Genomic DNA, 14,588 nt, shown 5'->3' with positions numbered 1-14,588 from the left:
TAGTTGGACCACAGTCACCAATCAAACCATTGGTAACACAATACACCACCGTGGATTGAAATCTTGCAGCACCCACAAGGTCCCCCTCCTCAAGAAGGCACACGTACAGGCTCATCTGAAGTTTGTAAATGAGTCAGAGAAGGATTGGGAGAAAGTGCTGTTATCAGATCAGACCAAAATTGAGCTATTTGACATTAACTCGACTCGCTATGTTTGGAGGAAGAAAAATGCTGACTCTAAGAACAGCATCCCTACAGTCACGCACGGAGGTGGAAACATTATGCTTTGGGGCTTGTTCTCCGCTTAAGGTACAAGCCGACTTTGCCGGGGCCATGTATGGTAAAATTCTGGGTGAGAACCTTCTTATAAAGATGAGAGAGGCCTGTAATTGGCATCATAGGTAGACCTCAACTATGAGAGACAAAATGAAAAAAAAAATCCAGACAGACAATCACACTGGCTGACTTGGAAAGAATTTATTTGCAAATTATGGTGGAAAATAAGTATTTGGTCAATATTAAAAGTTCATCTCAATACTTTGTTATATATCCTTTGATGGCAATGACAGAGGTCAAACATTTCCTGTAAGTCTTCACAAGGTTGGCACACACTGTTGCTGGTATGTTGGCCCATTCCTCCATGCAGATCTCCTCTAGAGCAGTGATGTTTTGGGGCTGTCGCTGGGCAACACGGACTTTCAACTCCCTCCAAAGGTTTTCTATGGGGTTGAGATCTGGAGACTGGCTAGGCCACTCCAGGACCTTGAAATGCTTCTTACGAAGCCACTCCTTCGTTGCCCAGGTGGTATGTTTGGGATCATTGTCATGTTGGAAGACCCAGCCACGTTTCATCTTCAATGCCCTTGCTGATGGAAGGAGGTTTGCACTCAAAATCTCACGATACATGGCCCCATTCATTCTGTCCTGTACATGGATCAGTCGCCCTGGTCCCTTTGCGGAGAAACAGCCCCAAAGCAGGATGTTGCCACCCCCATGCTTCACAGTAGGTATGGTGTTCTTTAGATGCAACTCAGCATTCTCTCACAACGAATTGTTTCTACCAAACAGTTTCATCTGACCATATGACATTCTCCCAATCCTCTTCTGGATCATCCAAATGCTCTCTAGCAAACTTCAGATGGGTCCGGACATGTACTGGCTTAAGCAGGGGGACACGTCTGGCACTGCAGGATCTGAGTCCCTGGCAGCTTGGTGTGTTACTGATGGTTGCCTTTGTTACGTTGGTCCCAGCTCTCTGCAGGTCATTCACTAGGTCCCCCCGTGTGGTCCTGGGATTTTTGCTCACCATTCTTGTGATTATTTTGACCCCACGGGGTGAGATCTTGTGTGGAGCCCCAGATCGAGGGAGATTATCAGTGGTCTTGTATGTCTTCCATTTTCTAATTATTGCTCCCACAGTTGATTTGTTCACACCAAGCTGCTTGCCTATTGCAGATTCAGTCTTCCCAGCCTGGTGCAGGACTACAATTTTGTTTCTGGTGTCCTTCGACAGCTCTTTGGTCTTCACCATAGTGGAGTTTGGAGTGTGACTGTTTGAGGTTGTGGACAGGTGTCTTTTATACTGATAAGTTCAAACAGGTGCCATTGATGCAGGTAATGAGTGCAGGACAGAGGAGCCTCTTAAAGAAGAAGGTACAGGTCTGTGAGAGCCAGAAATCTTGCTTGTTTGTAGGTGACTAAATACTTATTTTCCACCATAATTTGCAAATAAATTCTTTCCAAATCAGCCAATGTGAGTGTCTGGATTTTGTTTCTCATTTTGTCTCTCATAGTTGAGGTCTACCTATGATGCCAATTACAGGCCTCTCTCATCTTTTTAAGTGGGAGAACTTGCACAATTGGTGGCTGACTAAATACTTTTTTGCCCCACTGTATATATCATTTAAAATACACCTATGATAAAAATTATAGGCCCTTCATTTCTTTGTAAGTGGGCAAACTTAAAAAATCTGTAGGGGATCAAATAATTATTTTCCCCACTGTATACACATATAAAGTATATACACCATGCCCTAAACTTACACAGCTGGTATCCATAGACATTTTCAAAACATGTGATAGGATTGAACTACATTTTAGGCACTGAGCACAAAAGCTCAGTTATGGTACTAAAATTACTAGCAATTATTTGCCTAGAGATTAACCGAAGGAATACAATGAAACAATCTACACAAGTAATATGTCAAAATAATGTCACAAGAACACACAAAGCTCAAACTGTATGATTCACTAATATATATTAACTATGCAGCCTATATCAAGGGGAACCATTTTTTTTTTAACTCACTAGTAGCTGATCACTACTTATAGTGGTTAAAGTGTGCATATGTGTTAACAGTGCAGGACACTAACAGGATGGTACTAGTTAAAAGTAGACATATGTGGGGCAGTACATGTTGCCTTGCCTCTGTTTTGCTACTGGCACTAAATATTGCCTCTTCCCCCTGCTTTGCAGCTTTCAGCACAATAAAATATTTTCAGTACAAAGTAGGTGGCACAGGCAACAAATGGCTGTAAGACTAGATGGAGGGTTGCAGAAGTGGACACAGTGGCTTCAGTGATGCCTGTAGCTACTCCATGAGAACCACCATTATATATATGTTGGGGAGACTTCTGAGTTCCCAGATTTACTGGAGACCAAAATATTTGAAATATGTGTTAAAAGTGTAAAAACAGTATCTGCACAACATATTTACAAATTAGAAAAGCTTTATGACATTGCACTATCCTGTCAGGCTGGCAATTAGAATGGATGGCAACTGGATAACTGGCTTAAAATCAACCAGGACTTACCTATGTTTGAGTCTAAGGGGACCTTTCCCAGCAAGGGAATGTTAAGGTCACTACACATTTTCTCTGCACCACCAGTACTTGGTGGAAAGATTTGGGATTCATTCTAAAACAGCAAAAGAAAAAAAAAAAAAGACTATCAAAAGTTTACATTAAACAACTAAATGGGTACAGTAAGTAGTAAAGTGTCAGTAAGAGACATCTACTTATTTACACTTGTATGACTAGAAGAGGAAATGATGGTTATTTCCAGTTGAGCCTTAGGCCTCGTACACACTATGTGCAGAGACATGAATTCTTATGCAGGTATTCTGCAAGGACACAAAAAAAAAAACCAAAAAGAAAAAACAATTGTTTTCTATGCACCCTGTTCACACCACAACACTAGCATCATGTGTGAATTTTTTCTGTGCAGGAATCTGCAACATGTATAAAACTTACTGAAAAGTGCATGAAATGTAATGAAATGATGTCTCTGCAAGTGAAATCTGCAAGTCAGTTTCCATCAGGTTTTTCTGCACGTATGGTGTAAAGGAGGCCTAAAAGATTTGAAAAATACAGTCACGTGGCTCAAATAAAAATCCTTATTTTTGTGTTAAATGTAGAACTAAAAGGCAAAATATTTAGGCATTTTGACTTACTGCAATTTTTTTTTATCTTGGAACACAGTACAGGACACCGCACTTGTATGCAAACACCATGGGTTATATGCTGGTTAACTTCAGATGACTGGACACTGGTAAAAATAAAATAACTTGCTGGGGCTGCTCTTAGAGTATAACCCCAACAGCCTTTTGACACTCCAGTATTTAGCAAGCAATAAGGAGATTAAAAACAGAGGGAAGGGGCCTATGCCCTGTACGTACAGGCAAGTTGAAATTCCGAGTATGTTAACCTCCCTAGCGGTATGATTATTTCAGATTTTTGGTGCTGAAAGCGGTACCATTATTTTGCATGGAAATATGTAGTTTTTTTATTGTAGGCTGTAATACTTAGGGATAACTCACTGAAATCTGTCCGAACAAGAGTCTATTAAACATCCCGGGTATGATAAAATTTGAAACACGAAATCATAAATTAGAATTTAATAAATAGTCATAAAAAATAATATAATATTACATTTAATTCAATAATATAATCAAACCGAAAACACTGAAATTTGAAATATAACACCAAGTTCGTACATTACTGAGCAAAGTCGCAAAATCGTTTTCAGTGTCTGATGATGAATTTCCCCACGAATCATTATCACTCAATTCTGCAAGTGGTTCTGATTTACTATCGCTGTTCTCTAGCTGATCTAAACCCGCTTTTGACGTAAAAGGGACACTTTTTGGATGCCATGGATGTTTCTCAGTTTCCAGGCAGAAAGAACAGACAAAATGCAGGCAGGGCACAGGACAAAGCACTAGGGACAATATGTATGTGAAATGGGTTGAAACAGCAATGTTTTACTATGAAAAATGTGTTTTGAAAAAAATGACATTTTTTTAAATTTTCAAATTTCCCGCCGCCGCCCGTACGTCCCGATGTCACAGGGACCGAAACACAGAAGGCGGCATCGGCCGGAGGAGATGGCCGGGGACGCTGCAGGGGACACATCGCGGGAGCGAAGGACAAGGTAAGCACTGCAGGGACTCCCTATGCAGCGCCGCATGGTAAGCCCGAGTGTAGCTCGGGGTTACTGCTTTTGGCACTGAAACTCTACCCCGAGCTACACTCAGGAATACCGCCAGGGAGGTTAGTTGCTCAGTACAGGTGTTGTATGCACAGGCCATGGGATGTCCCTAAGTAATAAACTGAGGGGTGGGCAAAAACATAGAAAACAGAACTGCTAACAGGCCCACAAGGAAACAAGGATCAAGGAACCTCAACTAAAACACTCAGATGACAGCCTAAGTGTACACCTGGAAGAACTTGGAAAATGTGGGAACAGAGGACCAGGCGGATGCAGAAGCAGATGCTATGTTACATCAGATATATAATATATATTTTAGTACAGGTTTGGTGATTTTTAAGACTTGCATACACAGGTCAAAAAAAATAAAAAGGAACACTTTGAAAACACATCAGCTCTCAATGGGGGAAAATATGCTGGATATCTATACGGATATGCACTGGGAAATGTGTTAGGAACATAAGGATGCTCCATCGTTTGATGGAAATGAAAATTATCAACCTACAGAGGGCTGAATTCAAAGACACCCTGAAAATCAAAGTGAAAAAATGATGCAGCAGGCTAGTCCATTTTGCTGAAATTTCATTGCAGCAACTCAAAACGGTACTCAAAAAAATTGTTTGAATGGCCTCCACGTGCTTGTATACATGCCTGACAACATTGGGGCATGCTCCTAATGAGACGGATGGTTTCCTAAAGTATTTCCTCCCAGATCTGAACCAGGGCATCCCTGAGCTTCTGGACAGTCTGAGCTGCAACCTGGTGGCGTATTGGATTTTGGTCAGGCGAGCATTGGGGCCATTCAATGGTATCAATTCCTTCATCCTCCAGGAACTGCCTGCTTACTTTCGCCACATGAGGCATTGTCGTACACCGGAGGAACCCAGGACCCACTCCACCAGCGTAGTGTTTGACAATGGGTCCAAGGATTTCAACCCGATACCTATGGCTGTCAGGGTGCCATTGTCTAGCCTGTAGAGGTTTGTGCGTCCCTCCATGGATATGCCTGCCCAGACCATCACTGACCCACCACCAAAACGATCATGCTCATCGATGTTACAGGCAGCATAACATTCTCCACGGCTTCTCCAGACCATGTCATGTCAGGTGCATGTACTCAGGGTGAACCTGCTCTCATCTGTGAAAAGCACAGGGTGCCAGTGGCAGACCTGCCAATTCTGGTTTTCAATGGCAAATGCCAATCGAGCTCTATGGTGCCGAGCAGTAAGCACAGGGCCCACTAGAGGACATTGGGCCCTCAGGCCATTCTCATGGAGTCTGTTTCTGATTGTTTGGTCAGAGACATTCAACAACAGTGGCCAGCTGGAGGCCATTTTGTAGGGCTCTGACAGAGCTCATCCTGTTCCTCTTTGCACAAAGGAGCAGATACCGGTCCTACTGATGGGTTTAGAACCTTCTATGGTCCTGTCCAGCTCTCCTAGAGTAGCTGCTTGTCTCCTGGAATCTCTTTTATGCTCTCAAGACTGTGCTGGGAGACACAGCAAACCTTCTGGCAAAGGCACATATTGATGTGCCATCCTGGAGGAGTTAGACAGCCTCTGTAGGGTCCAGGTGTCACCTCATGCTACCAGTAGTGACACTGACCCTAGCCAGATGCAAAACTAGTGAAAACCAGTCAGCAAAGATGAGTAGGGAAAAAAATGTCAGCGGCCTCCAGCTGTAAAACCATTCCTGTTTTGGGGGTCGTCTCATTGTTGCCCATCTAATGCACTTGTTCATTTCATGAACACCAAGGCAGCTGAAACTGATTAACAACCCCTCTGCTCCTTAACTGACCAGATCAATATCCCAGGAGTTTAACTGACTTGATGCTATACTCTGATTAAAAAAAGTGTTTCTTTAATTTTTTCGAGCAGTGTATGAAGTCTGTTTTTTAGGAGTACACATCAACTTTCTTGTGTGAACATTTCTCAAACGTGCCATTTGCACAATATTTTCACATACTGTCCTCTAATAAATAGGAAAGAAGATACTATTAATATATATTGGGTCACTGTATGGACAATGTACATATTTTTAGCTGCTTCCACTGTTTTAGAGGAGTTCTGGTCAAACGCTGCATACAGGCTATGTCAATAAAAGTCAACAACAGCTTGACCTTTTGACATATTTGATTTAAAGGCATGTATGAAGGTAAATTGTATGTATGTATGTATGGCATGAAGGTAAATCTTGTAGGGGCTGGATGTTCTTGCTCTGAGTAAGGTGGCAATAACAAAGTCAGAAACACCCCTTTTAGGACTTGTGTTTCAACAGCCATGCTGATAAAGCCAGCTACTTGGAATAAGGACAGAATAGGGGAGCATGGACCAATAAGTCTGGTTTGTTTGGTAGAGGCCAAGATCTGTGCTAATTTGGTGTGGTGAGAATCATTGGAATCCTTTCCTCCTCTTATTTTGCGCAGCAACTGGGAAGGCATAAAAAAACCTTGAACTCAGTCCAAGGAATCACCAGAGCATCTACTGCAAAGGCTAGAAGATCTCTTGTTTTGGCTGTGAATTTCTTCAGATTGTTGTGGAACCTGGAGCCCAGGATGTCTACATCTGGTTTTCTCCACCTATGACTAGATTTAGGCATTGATAGCTTAGGAAGTCTGGTTGACAATTGTCTACACTAGATATATGGATGGCTGAGAGAGCAGGAATGCGAGTTTCCACTTAGGCGAGTATCAGTGTTTCTTTTAGTGCAGCTTGACTTCTGGTGCCCCCTTGATGGTCTATGTCAGGGGTGGGCAAACCTTTTGACTTGAGGGCTGCAATGGGTTCATATATTGGACCCGGGGGCCGGACCAAGAGTAGATGAAAGATGTGAATGTGTCATCCATAGTAAGTATAGTAATATTCCCCCATAGTAAGCATAGTAATTAATCCCCCATATAGTAATTCATCCCCCATATAGTAATTCATCCCCCATATAGTAATTCATCCCCCATAGTAATTCATCCCCCATATAGTAATTCATCCCCCATAGTAATTCATCCCCCATATAGTAATTCATCCCCCATATAGTAAATTCATCCCCCATAGTAATTCATCCCCCATATAGTAATTCACCCCCCATAGTAATTCACCCCCCATATAGTAATTCATCCCCCCATATAGTAATTCATCCCCCCATATAGTAATTCATCCCCCATAGTAATTCATCCCCCATATAGTAATTCATCCCCCATATAGTAATTCATCCCCCATATAGTAATTCATCCCCCATATAGTAATTCATTCCCCATATAGTAATTCATCCCCCATATAGTAATTCATCCCCCATATAGTAATTCATCCCCCCTATAGTAATTCATCCCCCATATAGTAATTCATCCCCCATATAGTAATTCATCCCCCATATTAATTCATCCCCCATATTAAGTCCCCAAGTCCCCCCTGTGTCAATTCACTTACCTTTGCTCCGCGCGTTCCTCTCGCCGTGTTCCCGCGCCGTTCCAGTGTAGCATGAAAATCTGTCTCCTATGAGGATCTGTCCCCCTCGACGTATCTGCACATGTGCCAGTTTCAGGCATTAGCAGCCGATTGGCGATCTCCGGCACATGCGCAGATACTTCGAGGGGGACAGATCCTCATAGGAGACAGATTTTCATGCTACACTGGTCTTCAGGGCGGACTGTGAGAGGAGCCTAGCGGGAGCCTAGCTTCGCGGGCCGGATTAAAAGGTCCGCGGGCCGTAGTTTGCCCATTGCTGGTCTATGTGATGGTCTATGTAGGCCACTGCCGTGGCCTTGTTCGACTGTACCACGACTGGGTGACATTGCAAAAGGCAGGTCCAGTGTCCAGAGTTAATCTGGTGGCTCTCAGGTCCCGAATTTTGATGATTCTGGTTTGGGCTGTGTGTTTTTTTTTCTTGAGGGGTAGCAGTGGCTTTACCCCAGCTTCTTTATTGATAAATTTATCAATGGATTACTCAAATAGGTATTCACTGTCAAAAGGGAGAAAGAGAACAGGCCCTTTACATAGGGATAACAGCAAAAACTGGAATTTCAAGGAGTGGGCAGAGTTATAGGAGTATACTCTAGGGCAGGGGTGGGCAAACTTTTTGACTTGAGGGCCGCAATGGGTTCATATATTGGACCCAGGGGCCGGACCAAGAATAGATGAATGATGTGTATGTGTGAATTAATATAAATTAAATTAAAATTTGTAACATTAAATGTTTAGATTAATTTAAGGTAGAAAAGCATAAAAAGAGTTATTTTACAAAACTTTTATGCAATGTATTTCTTTCATAAAATAGTGCCGTCAATTTTAGTGGGAACAGTGTTGTTGGTCTCCCTTTTTTGTTAAGGCATCAAAGTAATATTCCCCCATAGTAATTAATCCCCCATATAGTAATTCATCCCCCATAGTAATTCATCCCCCATAGTAATTCATCCCCCATATAGTAATTTATCCTCCCTATAGTAATTCATTCCCCATATTAATTCATCCCCCATATTAATTCATCCCCCATAGTACTATTCCCCCCCAAGTAGTAAGCCAAGTCCCCCCTGTGTCAATTTACTTACCTTTGCTCCGTGCGTTCCTCTCACCGTGTTCCCGCTCCGTTCCGGTCTTCAGGGCAGACTGTGAGAGGAGCCTAGCTCCCCTCACGTTCGTCACGCTGCCCCACCTACACACATCCTGACAGCCAATGTTTGCCTGCCCTGGCTGTTTTTTTTTTTGTGTATCACGCTCCGCGGGCCGGATTAAAAGGTAGTTTGCCCATTGCTGCTCTAGGGACAGCCCAAGCAAGTTTTTTTCCCCCTGTGTAATCACCCGAGGTATCCTGCATATAACCTATGGTCTATGAATACAAATCCTGTGTTCTGTACCGCATGTTTAAGATACAGTTTTGCTCAAATGCTTGCATACCCTTGTTGAATGTATACAGAATGTACCATTTTTAAAGAAAACAGACAAATAAACAAAGGGAATGGCCCCTGTTCAAAAGTCTGCATACCCTTAGTTCTTAGCCACCACCCTACAGCAAATATACGGCTACAGTGTGACTCTCCAGTTCTGGGAGGACATACCTGGATATCTTCCTGTGCGCCCCCTGGGGCACACATCCGGAGCACTCTGACAGCAGTGTGCCTTGGACACAACAGATCACAGATCTTTACCATGTGATTAGCTCTGTCCAACCACAGTTGTCACAGAGTAAACAAACACTGCCGGTTACCAGCTCTCTTTCCTCACGGAGACTGTGTGTGAGGGAAGGGGAGCAGGATCTGCAAGGAGCACAGCGAGTATAGTATTTTACACTAATACACAGTGCCCTGATCATAAGTGCAGCTTTCTAGTACCCACTTGTGCAGATTTTAGGCCCCACCAGTGCACACATCAGTGAAAAAGAAAAATTACTTATTTGCAAAGTAATTTTTTTACACAAACTAAGAAAACAAAAAAAGGGTACAGTGTTACATGACTGAGCAATTGTTATTCAAAGTATGACAGCTCTTAAAACTTAAAATTGGCTTGGGCAGGAAGGGGGTGAAAGTGTCTAGTATTGAAGTAGTTAATACAGTGTATTGCCCCCTTTAGCATATATGACAGCATGCAGTCTTTTTTAATAGTTGTCTACGAGGCCCCAAATTCTTGCAGGTGGTATAGCTGCCCATTCATCTTGGCAAAATGCCTCCAGGTCATGCAAAGTGTTTGGTAGTCTTGCACAAACCACATGTTTGAGATCTCCACAGATTGGCTTGATGATATTAAGATCAGGAGACTGATGTCTACTCCAAAACCTTCACTATTCTCTGCTGTAACCAATGGAGGGTCAACATGGCCTTCTGCTTAGGGTCATTGTCATGCTGGAAAGTCCAGGAGACTCTCATGTGCAGCTTTCATGCAGTCAGAGCTCACAAACCCCCAAAACATCAGCGAGCCACCACCATGTTTCAAATTGGGGATTGTAGTCTTGTCACTATAAGCACTGTTGACCCCTCTTCAAACATAGCACTTTTGGTTGTGCCAAAGCTCTATTTTGGTCTCGACACTCTAGATTACAGTGTGCCAGAAGCGGTGAGGCGTGTCAGGCATATTGTAACTGGGTTTTTTGTGGCATTAAAGCAGTAAAGGCAGTATAGTCTGGCAACTTGACCATGCAGCTCATTTTTGTTCAAGTATTGTGATATTGTGCTCCTTGAAACAAACACACCGTCTTTTTCCAGAGCAGCCTGTATTTTTCCTGAGGTTTCCTGTGGGTTTTTCTTTGTATCGTAGACAATTCCTCTGGAAGTTGTGGCTGCAATCTTCCTTGGTCTACCTTATCTTGTTATTAAGAGATCCTCACATTTTCCACTTCTCTACTCCAAGTGATTGGATAGTACTGACTGGTATATACAAGGCTTTGCATATCTTTTTTATCCTTTTCCATAATTTATAAAGTTCTATTACCTTGTTACGCAGGTCTTTTGACAGTTCTTTCAGTGCATCCATGTGAGAGCTAACAAACTCATTGACTATTTATACACAGACACTAACTGCAATTTAAAAAGCAATAGATGTGGGAAATTAACCTTTAATTGCCATTTTAACCTGTGTGTGTCACCTTGTGTGTCTGTACCAAGGCCAAATATTCCATGGTAAGTAAACATTTGATCAGGGCCATTTGGGTAATTTCTGTTATTAGGATTTAAAAAGGAGCTAAACTACTATGTGATAATAAATTGCTTCATATGATCACTATCCTTAAATAAAAAAAAAGACAGTTTTTTGGCATGATCAGTCATATTTTAAATATCAATTCCTAAATTTCACGATTTCTGCCAGGGTATGAAAACCTTTGAGCACAACTGTATAAATATACATGCCCGTTTGCTATCCTCTGCAGAATGTACATTTGCAGCTCAGTTTACATTTCTGTCATGGTGCCAGGATGAATTACGCATAGTGAGAATATAGTAGAAAAAAGTATTACCCGTATTTTCCGGCGTATAAGGCGACTGGGTGTATAAGATGACCCCCTAATTTTCCAGTTAAAACATAGGTTTTGTGCTATACTCACCATATAAGACTACCCCCCTTCCAAGGCAGCACCATTTAAAAACATCAGATTTTTTAATTGAAATGGTTATGACTTATGGGTACCTAAAATCCTTCAAAACCCTTATGTTCATCCTCTGACATCATAAGTTCATGAATGACATCTTGTGATACATTTGTAAGACAGTCATCATATGGATCAAATTCCAAATCAGATGGTTACCGCTGGATGTGAGGTAATACGGTAGCTTCGGCTACATACAGTATATATACAGCCCACTGGATGTGCAGTAACGTACATACAGTATACCTCGCTGAGCCAAGATGGCTCAAAACAAAATGTTCCTATGACAGATTAATCTGTCAGCCCGCTGGATGTGAGGTATATACAGTATACTGAGTATATACACCACTGTGGTATATACAGTATACTGAGCCAAGCTGTTTCAAAACGTACCGGTACGTCCCTACGGTAATCAGGCCGCTGGATGTGTGTATGTACAGTAGCTGAGGCTACATACAGTATACGCTGGGCCAATCACGGCGAGCGATGTATTCTACTAATGAAATGTCAGGGCGGGGCTGTGGAACGGACAGGTAGGCCTAGTGGCAGGGTAACGCACTGGCTGACGACAACCACCACCAACAGACCGAAGTCCCTCAGGGCGCGGAGTCTAAGTCCCAGGCTGCCCTTCACCAGGGCCCTGATGGTGGGGATGGACTTGACGCAGCCAGGAACCAGGTCGCAGCCCCCGAGACACCCCGGCTGCGGTAATGGCCGCCGCCAATGGCGTGTAGCTGGTGAGAATGACAATAGCGTAGTCAGGCAAGCTGGGTCGACAACAACGGGACAAAACGGTACAGAACAGTAGACAGAGAATCACAGGTCACGGGCCGGGTTCAGCAACGGAAGGTCAGATCGAAGGAAAACACAGAGAATGGTCTTAATCACAAGCCGAGTCAGATACCAGAAGAGTCACGGGCGTATACACAGAGCTGTAGGAAGACAAAGACACAAGTGCAAAGAGCATGTGCGGGCCACAGGCTTATATGTCATCAGCCACACCCCTCTGGGGGATGGACCTCAGAGACCTGAAGGCATAAAAGGATTCCCACCATGCACAGCAGAATCCAAGATGGACGCCAGCACATGGAGTAACAAAACCTCAGGGAAAAGGTAGGACCTTGACATGAATACAAAGCCGACTCGGATTGGCTGAGTGGCAGCTCACCTCTCTGACTTAGCCAATCCGAGCAGGCTTTGTATTCATTAGTAGCATACATCACTCGCCATGATTGGCCCAATGTATACTGTATGTAGCCGCAGCTACCGTACATACACGCATCCAGCGGGCTGATTACAGTAGGGACGTACCGGTACGCTTTGAAACCGCTTGGCTCAGCACAGTATACTGTATATACCGCACATCCAGCAGGCTGACAGATTAATCTGTCATAGGGACATTTGTTTTGAGCCAGCTTGGCTCAGCACGGTATACTGTATGTACAGTATTACCACACATCCAGCCAGCTTGACCCAAACAAACACAAGGTTCACATTTTATACCCCACGTATAAGACGACCCCCAATTTTCGGGGTATATTTTTAAGTATAAAAAGTAGTCTTATACGCCAGAAAATACTGTATTTTAAAGTGACCCTGTCACTATACAAGGGAAGGAAAGGTACACCTGTAAAAGAAGAGTATGAATACTTAGCCACTCTTGCTGCCTACAGCACAAAATGCCACTCCGTTCTGAGATAACATCCACTAAGATCTGCTGGGAAACCAACACTTCCAGGAGTGTCTATGTCCTGGGCCTTCCTCAGCTCTAACTGGCTCCTCCTGTGGACCTCTACATCATTACATAGGGATATGTAGCTTAGCAGGTGGAACTAGTAAGAGCTGTGGAAGACCTGGAAGAAGACACTTCTGGAGGTATTTGTTTACTCTCAGTCTCTTCTTTCCAGGTAACAGCTTAATATGAGATTTTAGATCGGTGCCAGGATCATTTTAGCTTTTTTACCGCAGTACATCTTTAGAGAATTTGTGGATAGCCATTTTCTCAGTGACTTTTATAAATGACCTATATTCAGTAACAACTCTGAAACCAATCATGCTGGAATGAACAAGGCCCCACCTTTGTTTAGTTAATAAACTGCATACATATTCTATCATAACAGCAAAACAACAGGATTACATTTTGAGTAAAAAGTAATGGTAGTCATAGCCAAACTATGAGCACTGAACCTTGTCTAATCCAACTGACCTTACACAAATTATTATTATTATATAATATTTATATAGTGCTAAAAGGTTTGCTCAGCGCTGTACATTATAGTGGGGGACAGTACATGAGACAATACAGTAACAAAACAAAACACGCGGGGTTCAAGGGCCCTGCTCTTTCGAGCTTACAATCTAGGAGATAACATGTATAAGGCATCATGGCAAGGGCCAAGATTTGCTGGATTTGATGGTAACTAAAGGACAAATGCTGATCCAGATCTGACTGCAAAAATATCAGAATTTCTCCCACAGAGTGATTCTTGGTATTAAATTGTCTTTTCTCAAACCAAGAGAAGTAAGCATTCCAAGTGTGATGGCAGAACTTTCAGGAGGCATACTTCCTAACTTTTAACAGGGTGGGTATTACAGAACCAGACAGTCCCCTGTCTCTTAAGACATGGGCTTCATCAGCCATGCTGTTAAAGCCAACCAGTGAAGCAGGATGGTAAACTGTTTTTAGGATAGAAAATCTGGTCAATATGGCAGAGCACACTAAATGTCTGCCAGAGGTTTAATCAGGTCAAAATACCACATTCTCCTTGGCCAATTTGGAGCTTATAAGAAACACTGGAATGTCCTCTGTCTTGATCCTGTGGAATATACAAGGAAGGCGTTTGTTGCTGAATTTGGAGAGCAGGAGGTCCAAATATGGCATCCCCTACCTGTGACACAACTCCTCAAATATTTCCAGATGTGGGGACCAATCCCTAGGGTCCAGGGAATAGGTAGTCAGCCTGCCAATTGTCCATCTCAGGAATGTGAATGGTGGATAAGGCTGGAATGTGAGTTCTCCAGGCTAGAATGCTTTCTAC

At 42.9% G+C, this 14,588-nt stretch overlaps 1 protein-coding gene across 1 annotated transcript in view; it reads right to left on the bottom strand.

Annotated features, from left to right (window-relative positions):
- NUBP1 (NUBP iron-sulfur cluster assembly factor 1, cytosolic) overlaps window positions 1–14,588 on the bottom strand; it is a 75,235-nt gene that overhangs the window by 13,606 nt on the left and 47,041 nt on the right. Inside the window, exon 9 of the mRNA XM_089678233.1 lies at window positions 2,814–2,916. Coding sequence (XP_089534359.1) covers window positions 2,814–2,916 — 103 coding nt within the window. The remainder of the gene's footprint in view (window positions 1–2,813; window positions 2,917–14,588) is intronic.

Source organism: Staurois parvus, unplaced genomic scaffold (genome assembly GCF_062004578.1).
Source record: "Staurois parvus isolate SC_StPar_1 unplaced genomic scaffold, SC_StPar_1.0 ptg000200l, whole genome shotgun sequence".
In the NCBI taxonomy this organism is placed as follows: domain Eukaryota; kingdom Metazoa; phylum Chordata; class Amphibia; order Anura; family Ranidae; genus Staurois; species Staurois parvus.
Note: the sequence above shows the minus strand (reverse complement) of the source record. Positions and strands in the feature narration are given on the sequence as shown.